Here is a 23251-nt window from a genome sequence, read left to right as displayed (position 1 = left end):
ATTTATATCCTTGAATCTGCTCACAGCAGTGTAATGTCGACTTGTTTTTTCAGAAGTGGGCAGTTCGTGTTAAGGGCAGCAGATCCTCAGCTGTTCTCTCAGCCTCAGACTGTTTCTGTGCAGGCGCTGTCCCAGCAGGTACACACACACACACACACACACAACTGAACCTTGTTCTTATCTTAATAAATTTGAAGAATTCTCTGAGTGAAATAACGTGTACCTGAGGTCATCTATTTGCATAAAACATGCCCAAACCGTCTCCATATTAGGGCTTTTTTGCACATCCTTTTCTTCACAGCCTTTCATCATTCTCGTCACTCACATATATATGACACTCTCTAAAGATGCATTCTCACATCTTTAGAGAGTATGTGATATTTGCGTACCTGTGGTTTCAGTTGTTCCAAAAATAAATCTTAAATTTAGAATATATTTTAGTACAAAAGTTATTGGTGGATCATGATTTGTTTGAGAAAATGTTCATATGCAGATTTCACACAAATTTGAGCGCATGCACGCTTAGACCCACTGTGAGGAATCGCTTAATTATTTATTTTGTCCACCCCTTTTCCCACGCGCATGGCCAATATACAGCTTATCTGCCAGGCTTATTAATCTAGCCGATATTTAGCATTTCCCTGATTAACAAAACCCTGGAGTGAATAAGTTCGGTTTTTGTTTTTATCAACTATTATGTAAAATAACTAATTTTTATTTTATTACATTTAGCACAGCATTTCAGAATCGTTTTGTACATCTTATTTGTTTTATTATTTCACACATTTTTAGAATAATAATAAACTCATTCAAACCAACTATGTAGTGCCCAGTAAAATGGTGAACAAATTATATCTTATTATTTTATATTTTAGCCTATTTAATGGGGTCAGTCTTTGCCTAGGTTACAGCTCTGTACATTCTGGGCATGTTCTCAACCAACTTCATGAAGTATTCAGTTGGGATGCTTTTTAAACAATAATGTTTCAATGTACAAGACTTGCCACTTATGCTGGACACTTGAGTTGGCCAATTGTCCTTCAATGTCTGCTAAAATAAATAAGTAAATGAATGAGTGAATGAATAAATAAATAAAAAATAAGCTTTGTAAAGAGATTCATATTTAGGTACAATTTGTCGACAAAACTATTTTTGATTTGATTTTTGATTTGATAAACTTTATTAATCCCCAGGGGGAAATGTACAGTACATGTCACAGCAGCACAAAAATACAATGAATAAATAGAAAACATACAACAACATTCACAACAGCAACAAATCTTGTTCTCCAGTATCAATTTCTCAAAGCATTATGATTATATACAACCAAGTAAAAAGAAAATAGTCTGTCATATTGTATAACACTGGTTGTAAAATCGAATTGCGGTTGGTAAAAAAGACCTCCTAAAATGCTCCTTGTAACCGCGTGGATGAATTAATCTTGAGCTGTAGGTACTCAAAAAAGCTCGAGATATTTCATTAAGAGGATGACAATCATGATTCATCATAAGAGAAAGTTTCCCAATCATTTTATCCTGCACTATCTCCTGTAAGGCGGGTAACACACTTCCCACGACAGAGCCTGCCTTCTTTATAAGTTTATTTAACTTATTCTTCTCCTTTTCCAACAGTCCCCCTCCCCAACATGTGACAGAGTACAAAATCACAGATGAGACTACAGAGTCGTAGAAGTCTTAAGTAGTACATGACATTAGTGTTGGGTCCGAGTCCACCCTTGTCGAGTCCGAGTTCGAGTCCAAGTCCTTAACAATTGAGTCCAAGTCCTTAACAATCGAGTCCAAGACCAAGTCTGAGTCCAAAGAGGGCCGAGTTGGCTTGAGTCCGAGTCCTTAACATCCGAGTCCGAGTCGAGTCCAGCCGAGTCCACAAAGATTTAAATGATTTGAAATTGACCTTTCACAAAGACCCTCTTAGTTACTGTTGCTACGTCCGACAAGCCATTCCGCTCTCACTCCACATGTTCTCACACAGTGAAAAATATATTGCGGAGCAAAGAGGACACTGAAAATGCGCCAACAGACAAGACAGAGCAGGCTACTTTTGGTTACTCAAATAAAGGCTACTCAAATAAAGTCTCAGCTTTCAAATTTTTTCATTTTTATGAAATTCAAACAATAAATACTGTTTTGTGGTGCTTTAATGTGTAAGCCTCAGTTCAAACAGCACAAGAACTGATAATCTCTTCTAGTTATAGCATGAATTAAACATGAATGAACATCAGAACTGCAAAAAGAAATCCATACACACCGTTTTTCAAGTTCAAGTCCACTGACTTTAATATGCATTATGATTGGTCAGATCGCTTGTCAATCAAATTCCGGCGAACGGTCTCACCACTGAGCTCTTAAATTAATATTTTAAACCTTACAAAATGATTGCAATGTATAGTTACAGTCATACGTTTACCTATTGTACTTCTTTCAGAATCTGCCAGGTAATGCTCAAGAATGCAACATGATGCCTTAAGAGCCAGGGGTAAACTTTTGAGCAAGATGATGGTGATGTTTACATTTTTCTTATTTTGTTTCACATGCTAATATCTTATTTAGCCTCTGAAGGGCAGGACTACATTAATGAATTTTTAAACAAAATAAGAACAATTTACACCAATGATCCAGTTCAAATGTTTACACCCCCTGGCTCTTAACGGATGCTTCCTTCTTGAGCATCACTAAATGTTTGCAGGGTTTGTAATAGTTGTGTATGAGTCCCTCAGTTGTCACCAGTGTGAAAAGATGGATCTCACAATCATAGGCACTGCTAGTAAGATATAAATATGTCAAATATGTAGAAGATGCTGGAAAAACAAAGAATGTGCAGGAGCTGGAGGATTTTTCCTCATGAACAATCATTACAACAACAACAAAAAAACTGTTGTGGATCATTCAGGTAATGATACACAATATTAAAATCAAGCCTATCAAAACAAAACTATTATTTAGATCGTCAATAGCGCTCCCTTTGCCATCACTTACTACGTTACTTACCGCGTTCTGCACTCTCACTAAAACTCTCGTCATAAACACTGAAGTTGTCCGCACTGCACAGTGAATCTCTTATTTATATTGCGTATACTTTGTTGTTTATGAGGGGATTTGCGAAAGGATAAAGCTCATGCTGATTCTGAACATACATTTTGAGTGAATTCTCCGCATGGTGAGTCTCTAAAACGCCTCTGATTTGCCACTGTGTTCATGCGCTTAATATACATGTCTGTGATTGGCTACAATGCTCAACGCTGAAACAACACGAGTAGTTTCGTTTTTGAATAATATTGTGTCCTCCAGTGCCCGGACTCGACTGTACTCGGAAGTTTTTCCGAGTCTAAAATGTCCGAGGCCGTGTCAAGTCCGAGTACAAATTCATCCGAGTGCATGACAAGTCCGAGTTCATTAAAAATTTGACTCGAGAGTCCAAGTTCGAGTACCCCAACTCTACATGACATAGGCCTACCCCAAAGGATCTCAGTCGCCTTAACAAATGAATACGACTTTGACCCTTCTTATAAACTTGCATCGTATTGTCAGACCAGTTGAGCTTGTTGTTCAAATATGCACCCAGATACTTGTAAGTTGTTACAATCTCAACTTCTGACTCTATTAAATTTACTGGTACCGCTTGCTGAGGAACTCTGCTAAAATCAATCACAATATCCTTTGTCTTACTAGCATTTAGCCTGAGACCGTTTTTCTCACACCAGTCCACAAAACTCTTATTAGCTCCCTATATTCACTCTCATCGTGGTCCGTTATATAGCCAACTATTGCAGAATCATCAGAAAATTTCTGGAGATGACAAGATTTAGAATTGTACTGAAAATCTGATGTATAAAAAGTGAACAAAAATGGTGCTAAAACCGTTCCTTGAGGGACTCCAGTACTGCACTTCACTACTTTAGACACACAGTCCTGCATCCTCACATACTGTGGTCTATTAGAGAGATAATCAGTTATCCAATTGACCATACTCTGATGTACTCCAACATTTTCCATCTTACTTCGTAGTAGTGAAGGTTGAATAGTGTTAAATGCTCTAGAGAAGTCAAAGAATGTAATTCTGACTGTGCTATCCGGGGTCTCTAAATGACTTAAGGATTTATGCAGGAGGTAAATAAGTGCATCGTCCACCCCAACAACAGTTTTATAAGCAAACTGTAGTTTATCCTCAGCACCGTACAATACTGACTTTAAATGGTTTAATACCAGTCTCTCAAAAACCTTCATTAACTGTGCTGTTAAAGCAATTGGCCTATAGTGCGAGAACTCCATGGGGTTTGTTAACTTAGGTACGGGTACTACACATGATGTCTTCCATATAACAGGTAATTTTTCTAAACGCAAACTCAAATGATAAATATAATGAACCACCCTGCAAATCTGATCAGCACAGGCCTTAAGAACTCTAGGATCTCCGGACCTGGAGATTTCTTCATCTTAATTCTCCTTAACCCAATTCTTACTTGTTCAACTGATATCGAAAAACCAGGGACATATTCACAAATGGGAGAAAAGGATGAGCTTAGAGCTGGAGGTGGATGTGATGAAGAACTCCGTGTTAAACTACTTAGTGAAGAATGTTCAAAATCATTAGACCCAACATCAAATCTGTTAAAAAATACATTTCAAATCATCTGCCCATGTCTGACCACCAGGGGCAGTGTATCTCCTTATTTTATTCTCATGTCCGGACATCACATTTAGATCTTTCCAAACCTCTCTCACGTTCTTTTGTTTTAACTAGTGCAAAGTGCCTGTGCGAAATCAGTTTTTGTGTGTGTTTTTAGTAATTGTTGGTTCGGTGTAGTTGAGTGCTCATTGTTACAATTACACAGCAAAAGTTCAGTGACATTTTTGTTTGTGCATGGTAGAAAGCAAATACTGATACTGACATAATGACATACAATAAATATGGAAAATTGAACTACATGATTGAGGGAGCAGGCTACACAGTGAACTCAGAGAAAACGCTACGCTTGAGCAAACAGTTTGTGAATAGGCTACTAAAAATGATGGCCGTGAAAGAGACTGTGAACGCATTGAATAGGATATATTTAGTTGGTGAATAGCATAGGCTACTATTACACAGTAGCGATAACGTTAAGCGCACCAGAATAAAATATAATATTCAGAAATAAACAGTGTAGCTGACTTACTGTCACGGTCACGTTCGTCAGCCTTCATCTGTGTGTGCACTTCATTCCCCAGAATCCTCCGTGGCGCACACCTGCACTCACTCACGCAATCACCAATCATCATCACCTGCACTCCCTCATTAACCACCCTTTATATTCAGCACTCTCCCTTCACTCCTGGTCTGGTCTCGTCGATGTTCACCTTAATATGACCCACAGACTTCCGATCACTTACCTGGATTCCTACCTGCCATTCATCCTCTCCAATCCGTCCTGCCTGCCATCCTGTTCTGCCTTCAGCCCGACATCATCTACAAAGAGAAAGAAAGACAAAGACTTTACCAATCAGCTAAGCATTCACTGTTATTCTGTGTTGCTGTTACTCACCATCTTCCTGCATCTCCGTTCATTCTGCAATTAAAAGAGTTAAACTTACCATCTTGTCTGCTTCCTCTGTAAACCCTGACAGAAGACCAGACCACACACGTAGTAATATCCAGCTTCAGTGCTCAGGATGTGTTGGAACCTGATCGCGGCGCTGGCTCAGGACAGCCGCGATCTATTTGAGTTCACGATGGGATTTTGTTCTCTGGCGGTTGACTGTGGTCTGAGCGATCAAACTATCATAGCCTGTTACCAGATCGGGGCTCAGTACGTTGACCCAACGACCGCTCCCTGATCTTTCAGGGCTAGGCTGGAGAGAGGCGATATCTGTCTGCTGGGACAGCTTTTTCCCCGAGTGTGCGTTTTCTTCCAAAACCACTCATCTCGTCAAACCAGTCAAACCCACTCAAACACTAGTCCAGCCCGATCTTCACGACCATCCCGGTCCTCACGTCCAGTCCACTCTTCACGCCAGTTCAACCAAGCTTTTCTCCAGGGATGATGATATCTCCGATCTCCCTCCTCTCATCGGCCCAACTGATCCAGATCCCGCTCATCCTGCCAGCCAGCCAGAGCCAGAGCCAGTCGCCTGCCCGCCAGAGCCAGTCGCCTGTCCGCTAGAGTCTGTGAGTGTCGTTCTCCCCGAGCCAGAGCCAAAGTTCTCAAAGCCCTCTTCATCGCTGGTCCCGTCCAGCTCAAAGCCCTCATCGCTGGTTCCGTCCAGCTCAGAGCCCTCTTCGCCGCTGGTTCCGTCCAGCTCAGAGCCCTCTTCGCTGCTGGTTCCGTCCAGCTCAGAGCCCTCTTCGCCGCTGGTTCCATCCAGCTCAGAGCCCTCTTCGCCGCTGGTCCTGCCCAGCACAAAGCCTTCGCCGCTGGTCCTGCCCAGCACAAGGCCTTCGCCGCTGGTCCTGCCCAGCACAAAGCCTTCGCCGCTGGTCCTGCCCAGCACAAAGCCTTCGCCGCTGGTCCTGCCCAGCACAAAGCCTTCGCCGCTGGTCCTGCCCAGCACAAAGCCTTCGCCGCTGGTCCTGCCCAGCACAAAGCCTTCGCCCCTGGTCCTGCCCAGCACCGAGCCCTCATCGCTGCCCAGCACCGAGCCCTCATCGCTGCCCAGCACCGAGCCCTTCCTCTGTAAACCCTGACACTTATAGATTCAGTTAACATCCACAAATGATTAAGCGCGACGATTCAGGGAGCAGGCTACACAGTGAACTCCGAGAAAACCCTACGCTTAAGGCGAGACACGGCAGGCAAAAACATCGATTTTTCATGCAGTGGTCAGTTTTGAGATTTTGGCCGAGTTTACTCCTTCAATATGTATTATTTCAAGCTGCTATAAAGAAAACGCTGAAAATATACATTACAATGTTTATTTTATTACATTTTGTTTACTTGCGGCAGTAAGTTTCTCCCGAATTTACCAGGAAGTTAGTATTCCATCGCGACATGCCGAGCTCCGTCTGTTCACTGAAGTCTGTCATGTCCGGGATCGTTGTAAAGCTCTGAGTCTCATGCACAACGCTATGTAAACCAAATATGGGCATTTCCTTTCTATCAGTAACCAATCGTGAATGTCCAAAGGGGGATTTAAAGCTAACGACGAAATCTCATTTAGAGCTATTTAAATCTTTAACTGCCGTTTTCTCAAAATAATTTTTTTGCGTTTTTTTGTCATTCTCCAGTAGAAACATCTCAGCCTATGTAGCACCTATGTACACCAAACTTTCCAGTTATACACTTAGCAGTATTCTGAAGATCTGTTCAGAGGGATTTGTTAATAAATCATTCCTGGCCTGATTTATGTGACATTTTAATAAAAAAATTTTTTCGAAAATCTATATTTTAAGGCTATGGACAGTATATTTTGATTTCCTAGGTAATGAAAGCATATATCCTGAAATCCCTCTGAACATCTTTTGTCATCTTGTGTGTAATCAAAATGAAAAAATTATTTTGCTTCTGGCTTTATCATATTTTCAGATATATCTACTGAAAAAATATGTAAAATTGCACATATTTAATGAGATAATACCTAATTTGCATAATTAAACATAAAAATTTCAAAAACTTGTAAAACATTTTTTGTATGAACTTGTGTAAGTAATGAACTGAGGAAGTTTCATGGTGATATCTATTATTTTAACATTTTATCCTATTCACCTGTAGTGTCTCGCCTTAAACAAACAGTTTTCTGAATAGGCCACTACAAATGATGGCATGATACAAACAATGTAGCTGACTTAATGTTTAGCTGACAGAGTGTTTATGTCAGAATGTTATTTTTAAACCACAACCTTCTAAGTGCTTATTTTACAGATATATTTAACGATATCTTTTGCATTTCTAATCCAAACAACGTCAAACTTGGCACTGCACTTACTCGTGCCCGTAGCAAGACACCTGTCAAGTTTGAAATCCATCGGACTAACGGTTCGAGAGATATGCGAATAACACAGACAGACAGACGTTTCTGTAATTTATAGATAGATTTTCGTTAAATTTTTTACTTATAACTCTCTTTACCCTATTTACCTCTATACTCTCTTTTGCTCATCCTTATCACCCACTAGAAAGGCCCTCTTTTTCTTGTTTAATAATACTTTTAACTCAGAGGTGACCCAAGGTTTAGTGTTTGAATAACATTTGATCTTTTTAGTAGGTACTGTGTTATCAACACAAAAGTTTATATAATCTGTAATACACTCAGTTAAGCTATCAATGTCCTCAATGTGATTTACACAGAACCTCCCAATCAGTTGTTTCTAAACAATCCATTAATGCTTCATAGACTGAATCAGACCAAATCTTAACTGTTCTTATTACTGGCGGTTGCTTCCTCACAACCGGTACATAAACAGACCTAATATAAACAAGATTGTGATCCGATCGTCCCAATTGAGGAAGCGGTGACGGTCTGTAGGCTTCTTTCATATTTGCATATAACAAGTCCAAGATTGTATTGTCTCTCGTTTCACAGTCCACATACCGAGTAAACGTGGGGAGAGTATTATGTAGAGATGCTTGGTTAAAATCACCAGAGATAGTAATTAGTGATTGGGGATATTTTGACTGTATCTTAGCTGTAGCAGTATTAATATATTCACAAGCATTAGTCACATTGGCCGAAGGAGGGATATACACCGTTATCGCTATCACATAAGTAAATTCTCTTGGCAAATAGTACGGCCTCAGCCCCACCGCAAGTAGTTCAATATCCTTATTGCACAGTTTTTCTTTAACCGTGATATGACCCGGATTGCACCAGCGTTCATTGACAAACAGTGCCAGCCCACCTCATTTTCTCTTACAAGTCTCCGCAGCACACCTGTCCGCTCGCACAATATGAAAGCAATCCAATTTTGCAACCGAGTCCGGCGTGCTCTTGCTCAACCAGGTCTCAGTAAGACACATAAAACTGCATTCACGATACTCCCGTTGCATCCTTGTTAGTGCTGTAAGCTCCTCCAATTTATTCCCAAGCGACCGGACATTTCCCATGATAATCTTTTCTTCAGTCGGTGCTTTACTCCAGCTCTACACCCCCTTCTCCTCCTCCTTAGTTCCACAGGAGTCTCCATTCTAGGTACAGATGACATCGCTGTGTGCTGAAGTGCCAATAGTTGTTCTCTTGAATAAATAATGGAGCAAAAGTTTGGTGCTCCCGATACTGTCCCCAAAGTTCCAATTAAGAACTCCAAAATAAAAATAATCATAATTCATTGCTTCTTGATACTCTCAAACTTAGGACCACACATAAACACATTCCTCAGACATCGATAAAGAGAATTAAAAAGATAAAAAAGGTTAAAAACATTCAGAGCTGCTGCGACAGGCTGCCACATGCATGGCGCCATCTTGCCCACATGTGACTTTCACGGCACTTTCATCTTTATGCATTTAAACACACCTTAAGATCAATCGTTTTTTAAGATCATGAAAAATATGAATTATATCAAGAGTGTCCAAACTTTTACTGATACATATAAAGGACGAAGTCCCTTAAGGACAGATCAGTTTTCTCAACAAATATGTTTATAACACCATTCCATTCCTACAGTCGCCATATTGCCTGAGCGACCACCTCTGTCTTATACAGTCTCTGTTTACACCCATAGTCCACATCCTTAACATAGATTGACTGCCCATTATCCTCACTCTGAGGAGGGCATTATAGCTCACACTGAGCCAGCATCTCTTCCCCCTCTCTCTATCTCTCTCGCTTTCACTCCTCTGCAGCATTTTGTTACACTTTATACTGTAGAGACAGCCTCCAGAGAACTGCCTGTCTCACTGACCTCCGCCAGCCAAACGAACACACACACAGAAACCTGAGCTCCCCAACAGAAATCTAATGGATGTCATTGCAACAAATAACACCCAAAATACATTCTTGCCCCTCATGGATTGATAACAGCAGCCCATGAAGTCAGAGCACTTCTTTCTGTTGAGTGAGGCAGTATCTCAAAGTGGAGAGAGAGAGAGAGAGAGAGAGAGTGGAGATAGAGGGGGAGAGGGAGGGAGAGAGAGAGAGAGAGAGAGAGAGAGAGAGAGAGGGGGGGGGGGGGGGACAGTGAATCTATTCCTTAGAGAAAGAGTAAAAATGCAATAATCCCTCCCTGGGGGAAAAGATTGTCTTTTGCAAATAAACCATTTGCTCTTGTCTTCCCTGTGTGGTGGTAAACAAATGTGGCCTGATTTTCTCCACATCTCTGTGCAACAGCAGCGTAATGAATCTTCATTAGTTTAAATTGCTATACACAAAAAGTATATTGTTAACAAAATGCTTTGGTGCTCATTTGGACAACACTAATTCAAATCGTGCCTGCAACGTTTGTCATCTCATTCTTTGCCTATAACTAAAAGTGGCCAAAAATATAATTGGAAAATAAGTCTCGATGTGGAAGGATACAGAATGAAGTCATGATAGACAAAGTTATGTTGGATCCTGGCAGGGACTTTGAACACAAATACACACTTTAAACACTCCTAAAGCAACATCCAGTATTGTCCATTTGTGTCTGTGTTAGTCCCATTTGGACCTCAAATGCACAGAAATCAGCCTTCTGTTTCCCTCATTTTCATGCATCTTGTCTTTCATTTGAGCAACTCTAATCAAGCACTGATATAATTCTCACCTCTGTGTGCCTAAATTCACAAAATAAAACTGGGAAAATGCGTAGATGGAATAAGAATACAGAATAAGGGCATTGGGGCCCCAATATTAAATTGTGAAATCTTAAATATTTTACTGATTAGATTGACTGTCTCCTCTGTGTTTCACTGAAACTGACTTTGAATTAAATATTAATGTTATATTATACCTTCAACAGCCACCCACTGTGATCACCAACCAAATCCTGTACATCAACACTGGTGAGACAGCCGTCATCAGCAGGTCCATTCTTCACATCAGTGACCTTGATAACCCACAAGACGTTTTCATCACGGTTCTGGATCCACCTCAGCATGGTCACCTGACACACGTGCATGGTGATGTGCAGGTAACCAATTTTAAACTGGAAGACCTGGATCTTGAGCAGCTGCAGTATGTACATGATGGTTCCGAAGGAGACCAGGACAGACTTCTGCTGCAGGTCAATGATGGACACAGCTACCAGAACATCCTGTTTCACATCAGCATTGCTCAAAAGGTATGGACATGACTGGTTTTACTCTTAAAAAGATTTGCTAAGTGACAGTTCACCTGATCAAAAAGTATTATTTTTTTATCATACATATGTGAAGTGCTATTCTGCTTATCATATAGTTTTATATTCTTTGAAATGACATGTCCTCTGTTTTTTTTTTTTATGTTCAGCTAAATGTGTTTAATTTCTACATATTTCTGTAATTTTTTTCTTTTTTTCTTTTTTATCATTGTAAATGTGCCGTTTAAAACTAATAACTAAATACTAGATACCTTGTAATTATTTATAGGCCTATCAATCTGTCATGTTCTTTCAAGTAAGTGTGTAAAAAAAACAGCACGCCATCAGCTCTTATGCATTTTGGACTAAGACCAAGGGTTTTTTGGCTAATTATGGATTCCTGCACCCACCTGATGCTGAAAATCCTTGATGATTGAACCTCAGGCTACCGCTGCGTAATGTCTTGATTTATTACTTATCTTCCCTGTGACCCTATATAGGGCGAGAGGTTTAGAGAATGGATAGAGAGATGGATGGGTCTTTGTATTTAAAATGATTTAGCTGCCATTATAATTTAAGATGAGGATCACTTGCAAGGGGATCCTGTTTTGGGTTTTAAAATCCCTTCATAAATGGTTTTAAGTTAGAAACTGCTCATTAAAGGGATAGTTCACTTTGAAATTAAATGTTGGTATGTTTTAGCTTACCTCAAGGGCATCCAAGATGTAGGTGTCTTTTTTTCCGCACTAGATGTCGCCTTGGCTACGGTTTCGTTCCAATGAACTGCCGTAGCCAAGGCGACTTCTATTGTATATATCTATACTCACCCGCGCTCTCAGATCACTTGGACGTGGCTGTGTATAAGAGGTAAAAACGATATAAATACTGTTCGTTTTCTCACACAAACCGCTCGTTTCGTGTCTTAGGCCATCAATGTGTACTTACGATGGGGAATTGTTTAATTTGGACAACGGGGAATTGTTTTAATTTGGACTCTGTGCAAGCTCTTTGAGGTGGTGACCATAGACCTGCATTATATGACTGACAGACAAGAACGGTTTGACCTAAAAATATCAAAATTGAAACTACTGCGGAAAAAAAGACACCTACATCTTGGATGCCCTTGAGGTAAGCTAAAACATACCAAAATTTAATTTCAAAGTGAACTATCCCTTTAAGGTAACAGTTGTAGGTTACCACTTTTTGCAGTGTACTGTTGGTGTCTGTTTGTGATCACATAGGGTCCAACTAATAATAATTCATAATAATATTTTTTATTTATATAGAGCCTTTCCAACACCCAAGGTCGCTTTACAAAGATAGGTTTAAGGAACAGAACCAAATAAACATCAACAACAAAGTACAATACACATTGTACCAAGGGCTGAAAAGTAATATACAGAGGTTGCAACTACTGTGCTCGTTGCCTCACAGGATCATATATTTAAACATTAAGGTACTAGTATGTACCCTGTAGCAGTAGATATGGCACAAATATGATGATGTAGGTAAAATTTTGCAATTTTTTTTCTGACAGTGCAAGCACATTGAGACACAGTGGATCAATTCTGTGATATAGACTACTGTGCGTAAAATGTTTTTGATGACAGGGTAAACACCACTATCTCATACCTCTCTCCCACTATATGTATACATAATCATCACCACCCTCTTGAAATTGCTTCTTTCTGACTATTTGACATGCCCTCAGCCTGCTGATGTCTAGACAGATAGCAGCACTTTGTTTGCTCTTTTCAATCTCTGTTCCCCCTTCCATACACAGTTATCCACACATCTCTCTGTAGTGTCATCCGATTACACCTGCCTTGTTCCCTGCTGCAACCTCTTATCTCCCATCCTAAGCAGCTTTTGACAAATGGAAGCCCTATTTCAGGGTAAACACTCTGTTTTCTGATCAATAGCACATCGTTTTTACTGGTAGGATAGCAGCAAGTTATACTGGGCAGAATCGCACAAAGGCCTCAATCACGTAAGTGTCATTGAGTTGAAGGTCAAATTACATCCACAACACAAGGCGCTAAGAGCCAAAGTCACTGATCTCAAAAGATTCGTAATGTGGATTTCTGCAATGAAGACAAAAAGGGATAAATGAGGAGAGCTGACTTTCAATTAGCCTTTTGAAGAGAAGTTCTTTGGCATTTGTAGTACCTGATCCATGTAATTGGTCAGCACTGGTGAATGATCCTTGGTTTAATGTAGTCTGGAGACCTCAAATACCTGCACTATCCACACTTTGATCTCTAAATCGAGAGAAAGTTAGAGAAAGAAAGAAAGAAAGAAAGAAAGAAAGAAAGAAAGAAAGAAAGAAAGAAAGAAAGAAAGAAAGAAAGAAAGAAAGAAAGAAAGAAAGAAAGAAAGAAAATATCTCCAGGTATCAACTTCACTGTACAAGATGTTTTGTCAGGGAAAAAATGTTTCATTTTTGGTGTGTAACATCAAAATTAATTGGTTGTATTCTAGTGTTATGTAATATGAATGAATCGACAGTAGTTTACTTTAAAGTCATCTTTAAGGGTCATATCAGGTAGAAATGCACTAAATGAAATGCAGCAAAAATCTCATAAGGGAGAGTTTATAATTTTGACCCATGAGTGAACTCTTCCGTGAAAACCTTGCCTTATAAATCCATCCCGCTCTCAGAGAGGTGATCAGGATCAGCAGGAAGGTGGTGGAAGGGTGCCAAGGTGTTTCCTTTGTGAATCAGAGCTTTCATCTCTCCATGTCCTTGAAAGTCTTTGATTATCTGTGAAGCAGATGATCTTATTCACCACAATGAGCTCCTCAGCTAGTCTTGGGATGTTCAGAGCCCACTCAGGATCTAAAGATTCCTTGCATAGGAAGTGTGTAGCCTTGATGTTTCTCAATGTAAAATGCAAGAATCTTTCTGAAGGATACTGTAACACTGATGACTGGAATAATGGATGTTGAAAATTCAGCTTTGCCATCACAGGCAAAAAATACATTTTAAAACATTTAAAATGAAAAGAGTTATTTTAAATTGTAATAGTAGGCTATCTCACAACATTACTGTTTTACCGTATTTTTGATCAAATAAATGCAGCCTTGGTGAACTTATGAGATATCTTTCAAAAACATTTGAATAGTTACTTTTGAACAGTAGTGTATAAACTATTGCTTTATTATGAGATACGTTACATAAGCTGAAATAAACATACCATTAATGGTGCATTATGGCTTCTCTTTAGGTTGGATTGACTCCTCACCTGCGTTCAGTGCCTAAGACCTGGGTGAGGGAGGGAGGAATGGTGCAGCTGTCTAAAAAGTGTCTCAATGCTCAGTTCCAAGGAGCCAGTGACTCTGAAATCCTCTACACCATTTATTCTGAGAGTGGACAGCCCAAACACGGTATCATCATAATCATCATCATTATCGGATTCTTGAATTCCTTACTCTATGTCTGTCTTTCTTTCTGAACTCAATTCAGTGTCATGAACTACAGTAAAATGCTTCTTTCTAAAGGAAACTTGTGTGTGTCTAGGAGAGATCGTGCTGGTGTCTATGCCCGCCGATGGTCCTGTGGAAGCATGGCAGTCTTTCCCAGATGGTCAGGACACCACACCCACCAGCTCATTTACACAGCAAGATGTTAATGAAGGAACTGTCTGGTACAGACACTATGGTTCTGGAACACAGAGAGACACTTTTCAGTTTCAGGTGAGACACACTGCGCAATAAATTTAACCCAAGGCATATACTGTCAGTTCAGCAAGAGCCCTGCGGCTCAGTATATCGAATCAAAGGTTAACATCTGGCTGGGTTCAGGTTTTATTCTGTAGATGTACTGCTCTGTTTCACATATTTTACACGTATATAAATTAAAAATAAAAACTATTTGATATTTGATATTAATAAAAATGTTATGCTCTTCACATAAGAAAATTTTGTAAATATATGAAAATATAAATCTTTTAAATTGTAAAACTAAATTGTAATAATATTTCACGATATTACAGTTTTTACTGTAATTAGTGGGGGGGAATTAGCCTTGTAAGAATAATAAATTTAAAAAACTACCAATCTCTAACTTTTGAATGGTTGTGTACCTTTCTTTCTTTCTCTCTCACACACCCAATATCAGACTTTTAGATCAGCGTGTCTCCTGTTACAAGTGATGCACAAAGCGAACACAAACCTCTTAGGAAGATAAACACATTGTTCCAGTCTCTCGCACTATTGGACTATTTTCTCCATTTTACTTCAGTTCTGCTTCACACTCTTAGGCCAATTTGTCCATCTGTCCTACTTCTCCTTCACCAGCCTCACTGCATTACTTTGGTATAAATGAGCTAATTTGTCTTCAAATCCAGTTTCAAATCAGTGTAAGCAGCATTAAAGGACATTCAATCACAGTTAATTCATCAGCTTAAACCCCTAATGACTCTTGACACAACAGTGTTTTCGTCCTCCTGCAGAAAATTGCTTTCTCGTCTTGTTTGTTCTTTTCTCTTCACATCTTGCCTGAGGCTGCACCCTGTGTCACAGTCTTCATTAAACAAGATTTTAGTTTTAATGGTTCAACACGGTTTAATTTATGTCCTCAGGGGTGTTTGTGTGATCATGAAGTGTTTTTTCATCCTATTTGTGTAGGTGTCTGCTCAAGATTTTTGCCCCACCCCCCAAATCAACCAAATTTATTTCAGTCCACATGGACAATTTTTTCATTTAAAAAAAATAAATAAATACATTCTAGTGGAAACACACATGTGCACTGTGGTATTTGTTTAGTTCATAAATGTTTGTTCATGCGTGGGTACTTTTGTTGACAGGTTTCAAGTGAGGTTTATCCAGAGACTCTGAGTGATAAGCAGACCTTCACTATAGGAGTGATGCCTCAAAGCCCCGGCATGCCTCAGATCTCACCTGGAGCCGACCTGCAGATTACTGTAAGATTCAAACAGCAGGACTAAATTAAGACTAAATTATGCTCTGTCTAGTTAAGTAGGAGTTCAAATTCAGTGTATCCAGACTTTGAAACTGTTTCTTCTTTCTTTCTTTTTTTTCTTTACGTATATTCCTGGTTAGTCAAATGTTTATGTTTCTGTTTTTTCACTTAAAACACCTTGCCAGTTAAACGGGGAGAAAAGCTTAAGGTCAATATGATTTTTTCTTTTTGGCCAACAAATGTATACTTCTATTTAGCAAGGGCACATTAAATTGATCAAAATTGACAGTAAAAACTTACACATTGTTCTTTTGAACTTTCTTTTCATCAAAGAATCCTTGGAGGAAAATGCATCACAAAGCATTTCTATATTGATAATAATAAGAAATGTTTCTTGACCACCAAATCAGCATAATATAATGATTTTAATGTCATGTGACACTGAAGACTGGAGTAATGACTGCTGAAAATTCAGCATGAATAAATTACATTTTAAATGTAATAGAATATGGGTTTAGTTGTAATACTATCGAATAAATATCAAATAAATGCAGTCTTGGTAAGCAAATGACAATTGACTGCAAACAAAGTGTCTTGATCAGTGTACATTTTTTTTTGGCTGTGTGTGTGCAGGCTCTGGAAGATCGCGTGACTGTGATATCTCCCTCTGCTCTCTCCTTCACTGACTCTGAGACGCCCAGCGACAAGCTTGTCTACAACATCACCAAAGCACTCACCTCAGGCCATGGTAACTAAACCTCTATTACTGTCATAGGGGTGAGGGGAAGGACACTCATAGGCATAATGGAAGCCTGATAGTTTTGTTTTGTTCTCCTTTTTGTACCATTAAATAAAGAGTATATGATTTCAACGTGGAACTTGCCAAGGGTACGGTACTTGTGAGAAGCTTCATTTGTGGTTCTATAATATGTTTCATATCCTTTCATGGATTAGTTGTTTTATCTGGATTAAATTACAATTATTAATAGAATGGTCATGAACCTTCTCTTACGTTTAAAAAAATGGTGGAAAAAGATTGTGATGCACCCAAATGGCTTAACTCATGGATATTAATTCAGTTTTGCATAAATAATCTTTATCCCACAATCTCTCTTTCGTTATTTCTGAGCTTCTAATATTGGATTGATTGTTATATTAATATGAACATGATGATGTCACTATCCTCTTTCAGGTGCGCTGGAGCACAGGGACAGACCTTACCATCATGTGCGCCTCTTCACCCAGGCTGATGTAGAAAGTGGCAAAATTATCTACAGACCCCCACAAGCACCGTCCCACCTTCAGGAACTTTATCAGTACTCATTTACAGGTTAGTTTTTACTTTACTACTTAAGAATTATTATTATTATTTATTTATTTTTTGGAGTACCAAATAAGTATATTTGGATGATTTCTGAGTGCTCATGTGACAACAAAGACGGGAGTGAATATTCCGCTTTAACATCACAGGAATAAAAAAAAAAAAAAAAAAAAAGGTGTAAATATTTAGCGATATTGCTGCTATTTTTTGATCACATAAATGCAGCTTTGTTGAGCATAAGAGACTAAACATTTTAATATGTTTAGTGTAGTGTAATATGTTTTAATACAACTCAAATTCATTCATTGACAGTTCTGTTATTCATTCAGCTAGAAAACTGAGTCCCAAAACAATTTTAATTGGAGAGTTTTTATTGTTATTTTTTTTATAGTTTTTTTAACAGTGCTCTGTGAATGTAACAAGCATGCAATACTAAAATGACACGCTCATTAATTTGCAATGCATATAGTTTGTATGGGAAGTTAATTAGCAAATATGTCAGCGCACTTTTTATGTATTAGTACTCTGATGCTAATTGGTGCTTCTGAGCAGTCAAACCCAACGGCTGAGGCATTGTTAGCGTGTGAAACTCCCCTCTTCAGCATAACCATTTAAATATGAAATAATCTCTCACCCTGCTTGCTAATTACTGTGATTTGTTAGCAGTTGTTTGTGAAAGTAACCACTAACAATCTTTCATTCCTACAGGTCTACCAGAGTCAGTGAGCCTTCATTTCACAGGTATATTATCACTTTTGACCTCTGTAACCCCCTTGTGACTCTGACTTATTCTCCCTTTCCTTACAAGCTTCCAGCAGACCCAGAATTCATTTCTTCCTCTCAAATGCCATGTACAGATCCCTCTGTGCCTCTGATCCCACATTCGCTGGTGTGTTGCTGTTATTTATTTATGGGACCTTCTCTCCCCTAAGAGGGAGTATAATTCCCTCTCTCTTTCTGATGTCCATCCATACGCTTTATTCCACCTGACAGCAGAATACGATTGTGCATCCATCTTCTTCTTGCAGCACTCATGAATCAGAGCTGTGACTTCTCATATGCCCTTCTATGTCTGGATGGAAACAGGGCACTGTAGGGCAGACAAACTCCTTTTAGAGCTGTTAGTAATAGAGTGAAATGGATGGCGAGCAACACTAGACTGGAGAACAGCAGTGTCACGAGTCGATGCTGAAAGAACTTTTTATTCCTCTCTTATACATGTATTCTTAACTGAAGGAAAACATCAAACATTGTCATAAAACATAGAGACTCTTGGCTCAGCAGTGGGTTTCTGTTTGCATCCAGAGTTTAAATTTCAAATATTCTGTTCGCATTTTCTTCTTCTTTTTTTTTCATTGTTCTTTTCATTGACAGTTCTTTCATCGACTCCTGACACTGCTGTTTTCCAGTGTTACTCGCCATCCATTTCACTCTATTAACAACAGCTCTAAAAGGAGTTTGTCTGCCCTACATTGCCCTGTGCAAGGTCTTTGTTTTGTCTCATTTGCATTGTATGTAAATTGTGACTGTGGTTTGGGAAAACGACTTCGTGTCTAGCCTTACAAAAATTTTTATTTCCACCAGCATACCATAGTAACTACTTGTTTTGTTTACTGTAAAATCATAATAAATGAATATGAGTAATCCTTTTTTGACGACAAAATTGGTTAAAACCAAATCACCACTGTTCTATTGTAGTATCTGTATTACATAACAACAAAAAGACTTCCATTTTCTTGTTTTGACACCCAAACTGTGTTTTGTTTGCAGTCAGATGCACACACAATCACAAAAACAATTGGAGAGGCAAGGCAGCTATAAATTATTACTGTACAAAGGTGCATGAAAGACAATACTAACCACAATTCAATACGCAAATATGACTATTTAATCATCTCTGATACATACAACTTACAACCTGTGTCATGGCTTAAGAGAAAATTTCTTTTACTCTTTTCTGTCTGATTCATCCTCCCTGTGTCTGTTGCATTCATTCATCTGAAGTGCAGAAGACAGAACTGGGTTAAAGATCAACAGTGTTTTTGTGCATGATTCACTTATTCTGAGTCGCTCTCTTATTTCAGTGTCTGATGGAGAGCACACCACTCCAGAGATGGACTTTTCTATTCTGCTGTTGGCCAATCATCAGCAGCCGCCGGTCTTTCAGATTCTGGATCCGGTGCTGGAGGTCAGCCTTGGCGGCAGGGCACCAGTGGGTAAGGAAACTAGTATTGCAACAAAGTAATTAGAGTGAATTAATAAGTATTTGAAAGGTCCAGTCAGTATGGTTTTTTCCTCATTAAAAAGTTTTACACCTCATTAAAGTTTTGAACTGAATAGCTCCTTTGAGAAACATTTCAAATCATGTTCACATGAGACTCCAGTCACATCAGAAGCCTAATAAAAAGCTATTTCATTTTTCATGAGGCGGGTCACCTCATGGGGGCCACCATTTAGAGATCACATGACTAGTCGAAATCTACACATTTTTTCTCAGTTAACACCCTGTTGTTGGACACTTTTACCCATTGAAAAAATTATATTTTCCTGCGAATAGCACATTTCTACAATGACATTTGTAACTGAAAACTTTTCCTTTCGCATGAGGCTACATCCACACCACTAGATGTCAGTAAAACATCAGTCAGCACAATATTAACATAAAATGTGCCCCTTTTTATCTTACTGGGCTTGTTTCCATTTTGTGTAGGTGTGCGACAGTTAGCGGTGACAGATGCTGACACGGCCGCTGAAGAGCTGGAGTTTGAGCTGGTGGAGGGGCCGCTGCATGGGACCCTCCTGAGAGTGGACCTTGGCTCGCAGGTCCAGATGGTCAATGGTAGGTGCAGCAGTTTTGGTTCTCACAAAGTGTGTGATTCTTTATTGTACTTTTTGGCTTCAGTTTCTTTAGTTTATTTATCAAAATTCTCCTCCACCTCAGGAGACACCTTCACCTCCATTGACGTCACCAGGAACGTTCTGCAGTATGAGCATGCCGGTCTCACCACCGAGGAGGACTCCATGACCTTCTCTGTGACGGATGGAATCTCACTGACCTCCATCACAGTGCAGGTCTTGGTGTCTGAGGTCAAAGGCGATGCTCCCAAACGTGACCCGAAGGCCTTGCTATCCATGGAGGTGGCGGAGAAGAGCAGCACCATCATTAGGCGTTCACATTTAGCTTATATGGTGAGGAATGTCATGTTCTTACAATGACTGAAAATAAAAGTTAAAATTGGTAGTTTCCAGGATGCATAAAAAGCATTGTCAATGCCTTTTAGGATGATGAATCTCCAGATGAGAGAATTTTTGTGCAGTTAGTTTCTATGCCAATGTATGGGATCCTCACCAAAAACAAGGATGAAACAGACCATGAGGAACTTAGTGAATATTCATCCTTTACAATGGAGGACATCAACAACCACAAAATCAGGTAAATGCCCTGCATCCAGTGTTATTGTAGTATCATTTTAATATATTTTATTAAATTAAATTTAATTAATATTTCATTTTAATTTAAAAGTTTTAGCAAGTTGGTTTTATTTTTGTCATTGTTATTAGGTCTTGTTTTCTTTATACATTTTCATTTACGTTTTAGTTATTTTAGTTATTTTAGTACATCAAGTGAAAATCATCTAAGTGAAAATGAAAATGCTAAAATAAAATCATTTAAAGTTTTTTTTATATATATATTTTACTTAATTTAATGCATCAAACGTTTTTTTATGGTTTTAGTTTTAGTTAACTATAACCCTGCCTATTTATGTATTTTATATTCTTAGCAGTTGTTAATCTAATATATTTTACGTTACGATATTGAATTTAGATAGTATTTGCTTTAATTTTTACCATAATTTTACTGCATATTCAAGTTGTTTTGAATATGTGGCCTGATCTTTTTATCAATGTGTTTCTCAGATCATTACCAGTATTAATGTATCATTCTTAGTTCTGCTATGTTAATATTAGACTCCATAAATGAGGCATGTAAAATGTTTGGCGAGCTGAAGTGCTTGGGGCGGCTCAACATGCATGTCAACACAAGCTGCTTTAATTGCTTTAAATTGTTGAGGCCCGCTGAGAAATTATGAAATATAAACAATTCTCTCAGGCGATTATGTCTTTGCCCAGATTTGACTGTCATCCTCTGGTGGTTCGTTTTTTAAACAGATGGAACATTTAACTTATGTTTTCAGACATTTTTCAAAACAGTTTAATGTGTCCCAGCTCTCTTTCTTTCAGAATTTGAGAAGAATTTCAGAATTCAAGAAGGTTGAAAATAATGAGATTTTTTTATTTATTTTTTTATAGGTATGTTACTTCCTTTGAAACGGGTAACCAGCCTGTCACTGACATTTTTCACTTCGTTGTCTATGATGGTGAGAACAATCGTCTGGAAAACCAGATGTTCACTATCACCATCACCTCTACCCAGAGGCAGCCACCTGTAGTCACTGTCCGCAGCGGCATTAAGGTGAGCATAGTTCTCACTTTAATTTAAGATCTGGTTCTTTCAGAATTTTTTTAACTCTTTATGGCGTTTCCTATGGACAGGTCCAGGAAGGAGGGAGAGTCCAGCTCTCAGCCAATCACATCATTGCATCAGACCCAGACACATCCAGAAAGGACCTGCTGGTGTGGCTGGTCAGCCCACCCAAGTACGGCTACATTGAGAACACAAAAAAAGGTGAATCACTCAGCGCTGTCTCCATTTGTAATATATAACCTAGCATTATATGTTAGTTTCCTTTTCTGAGTCACTCGGGGCGAATTTTTTATTTATTTTTTCAGTTGCTGATGGTGTAATTTTATTCATGAGCAGAGCACTCATTTGGTGTGAAAGAGATTTGTAGATGTGTGAAATTCAGATTAAAGCAGTAATCTTTATTCAGGCTTTCTGTTTGAGGAAGGAAGATGAAAGGAGGTGCAGATCATGGTGGAACATAAACACCCAGCGACAGTTGTACAAAATATGTTTTTCAAAAGAAAAACAAATGTTTTTGACTCAAAACACATAAGCAAACTCTGATTTCTGCTTTGATGTATTTACTTTCATTTCCATGATTCTGGGTTTGTTCCTCACAGCTATTTATTCTTAAATATTTTACTGACAGTCACTCTCTGTTTTGTTTAGAAAGTCACTTTGTTGTTGTTTTTGTTCCATGATGAATTATTTGTTTGGATATAAGGCCCAGAAATGTTGTTCCCAGTAAAATGCAGTCTTCAGAACTATGAGACTAAACTCGAGCTCAAAGTGTTGCGTTTGTTCAACACGTTGAGGTGTGTCCTTTGTGTCCAGCTTTGATTGGTGGATCTCACGTGATCAGCCCTGACGTCCCCTTCACTATAGAAGACCTCACTTCAGACCATATCTTCTACGTCCAAAACATCCGCCAAGCCAACATCCGCCAGGATGTCTTCAGCTTTTACATCAGTGATGGATCAAGTCAAACCGAGGCTTTTGATGTCACCATAGACATCCAGGTATATTTGAAACGCAAAAGTTTACATGTACGCTTAGCATACAGCTGCTACAGCTGAATGTGTAGCCTTTCAAAGTTTACTCTATTTGATAGTGTGCACGAACACAGGCGGTTGACACGTGCACTAGAAAGTTTCATCTTGTCCAATGTCTGCGCTATTTCTCCCCAGAAGTTATGACAGAAAAAAAATGATTTGTTCTCTCTTAATCCCCTCGCACAGGCACTCATCAACACATGTCTATTGTTATTGTTGTTGTCTCCAGCAGTTTGTTGTTGTTTCTTATTTAAATGTGAAGTAATGGCCCAGGCCAGTTTTGCCAACTTGTGGACAAACTAATG

The 23251-nt window shown here is 38.9% G+C and overlaps 1 protein-coding gene across 2 annotated transcripts in view; it reads left to right on the top strand.

Moving 5' to 3' along the window:
• fras1 (Fraser extracellular matrix complex subunit 1) overlaps positions 1 to 23251 on the top strand; it is a 118854-nt gene that overhangs the window by 69833 nt on the left and 25770 nt on the right. The window contains exons 28-42 of one of the 2 annotated variants that reach the window (XM_082168736.1): positions 54 to 138; positions 10867 to 11187; positions 14412 to 14571; positions 14705 to 14880; positions 15993 to 16109; positions 16742 to 16856; positions 17301 to 17438; positions 18138 to 18170; positions 19514 to 19645; positions 20140 to 20268; positions 20371 to 20618; positions 20711 to 20862; positions 21741 to 21903; positions 21984 to 22116; positions 22729 to 22913. In XM_082168736.1, coding sequence (XP_082024862.1) covers positions 54 to 138; positions 10867 to 11187; positions 14412 to 14571; positions 14705 to 14880; positions 15993 to 16109; positions 16742 to 16856; positions 17301 to 17438; positions 18138 to 18170; positions 19514 to 19645; positions 20140 to 20268; positions 20371 to 20618; positions 20711 to 20862; positions 21741 to 21903; positions 21984 to 22116; positions 22729 to 22913 — 2287 coding nt within the window. The remainder of the gene's footprint in view (positions 1 to 53; positions 139 to 10866; positions 11188 to 14411; positions 14572 to 14704; positions 14881 to 15992; positions 16110 to 16741; positions 16857 to 17300; positions 17439 to 18137; positions 18171 to 19513; positions 19646 to 20139; positions 20269 to 20370; positions 20619 to 20710; positions 20863 to 21740; positions 21904 to 21983; positions 22117 to 22728; positions 22914 to 23251) is intronic. The other variant, XM_082168737.1, reaches the window with a different exon arrangement.

This window comes from Leuciscus leuciscus (genome assembly GCF_965113295.1).
Source record: "Leuciscus leuciscus genome assembly, chromosome: 5".
Taxonomy (NCBI): domain Eukaryota; kingdom Metazoa; phylum Chordata; class Actinopteri; order Cypriniformes; family Leuciscidae; genus Leuciscus; species Leuciscus leuciscus.
The sequence above is the reverse complement of the archived record's forward strand: the minus strand, read 5'-3'. Positions and strand labels throughout refer to the sequence as shown.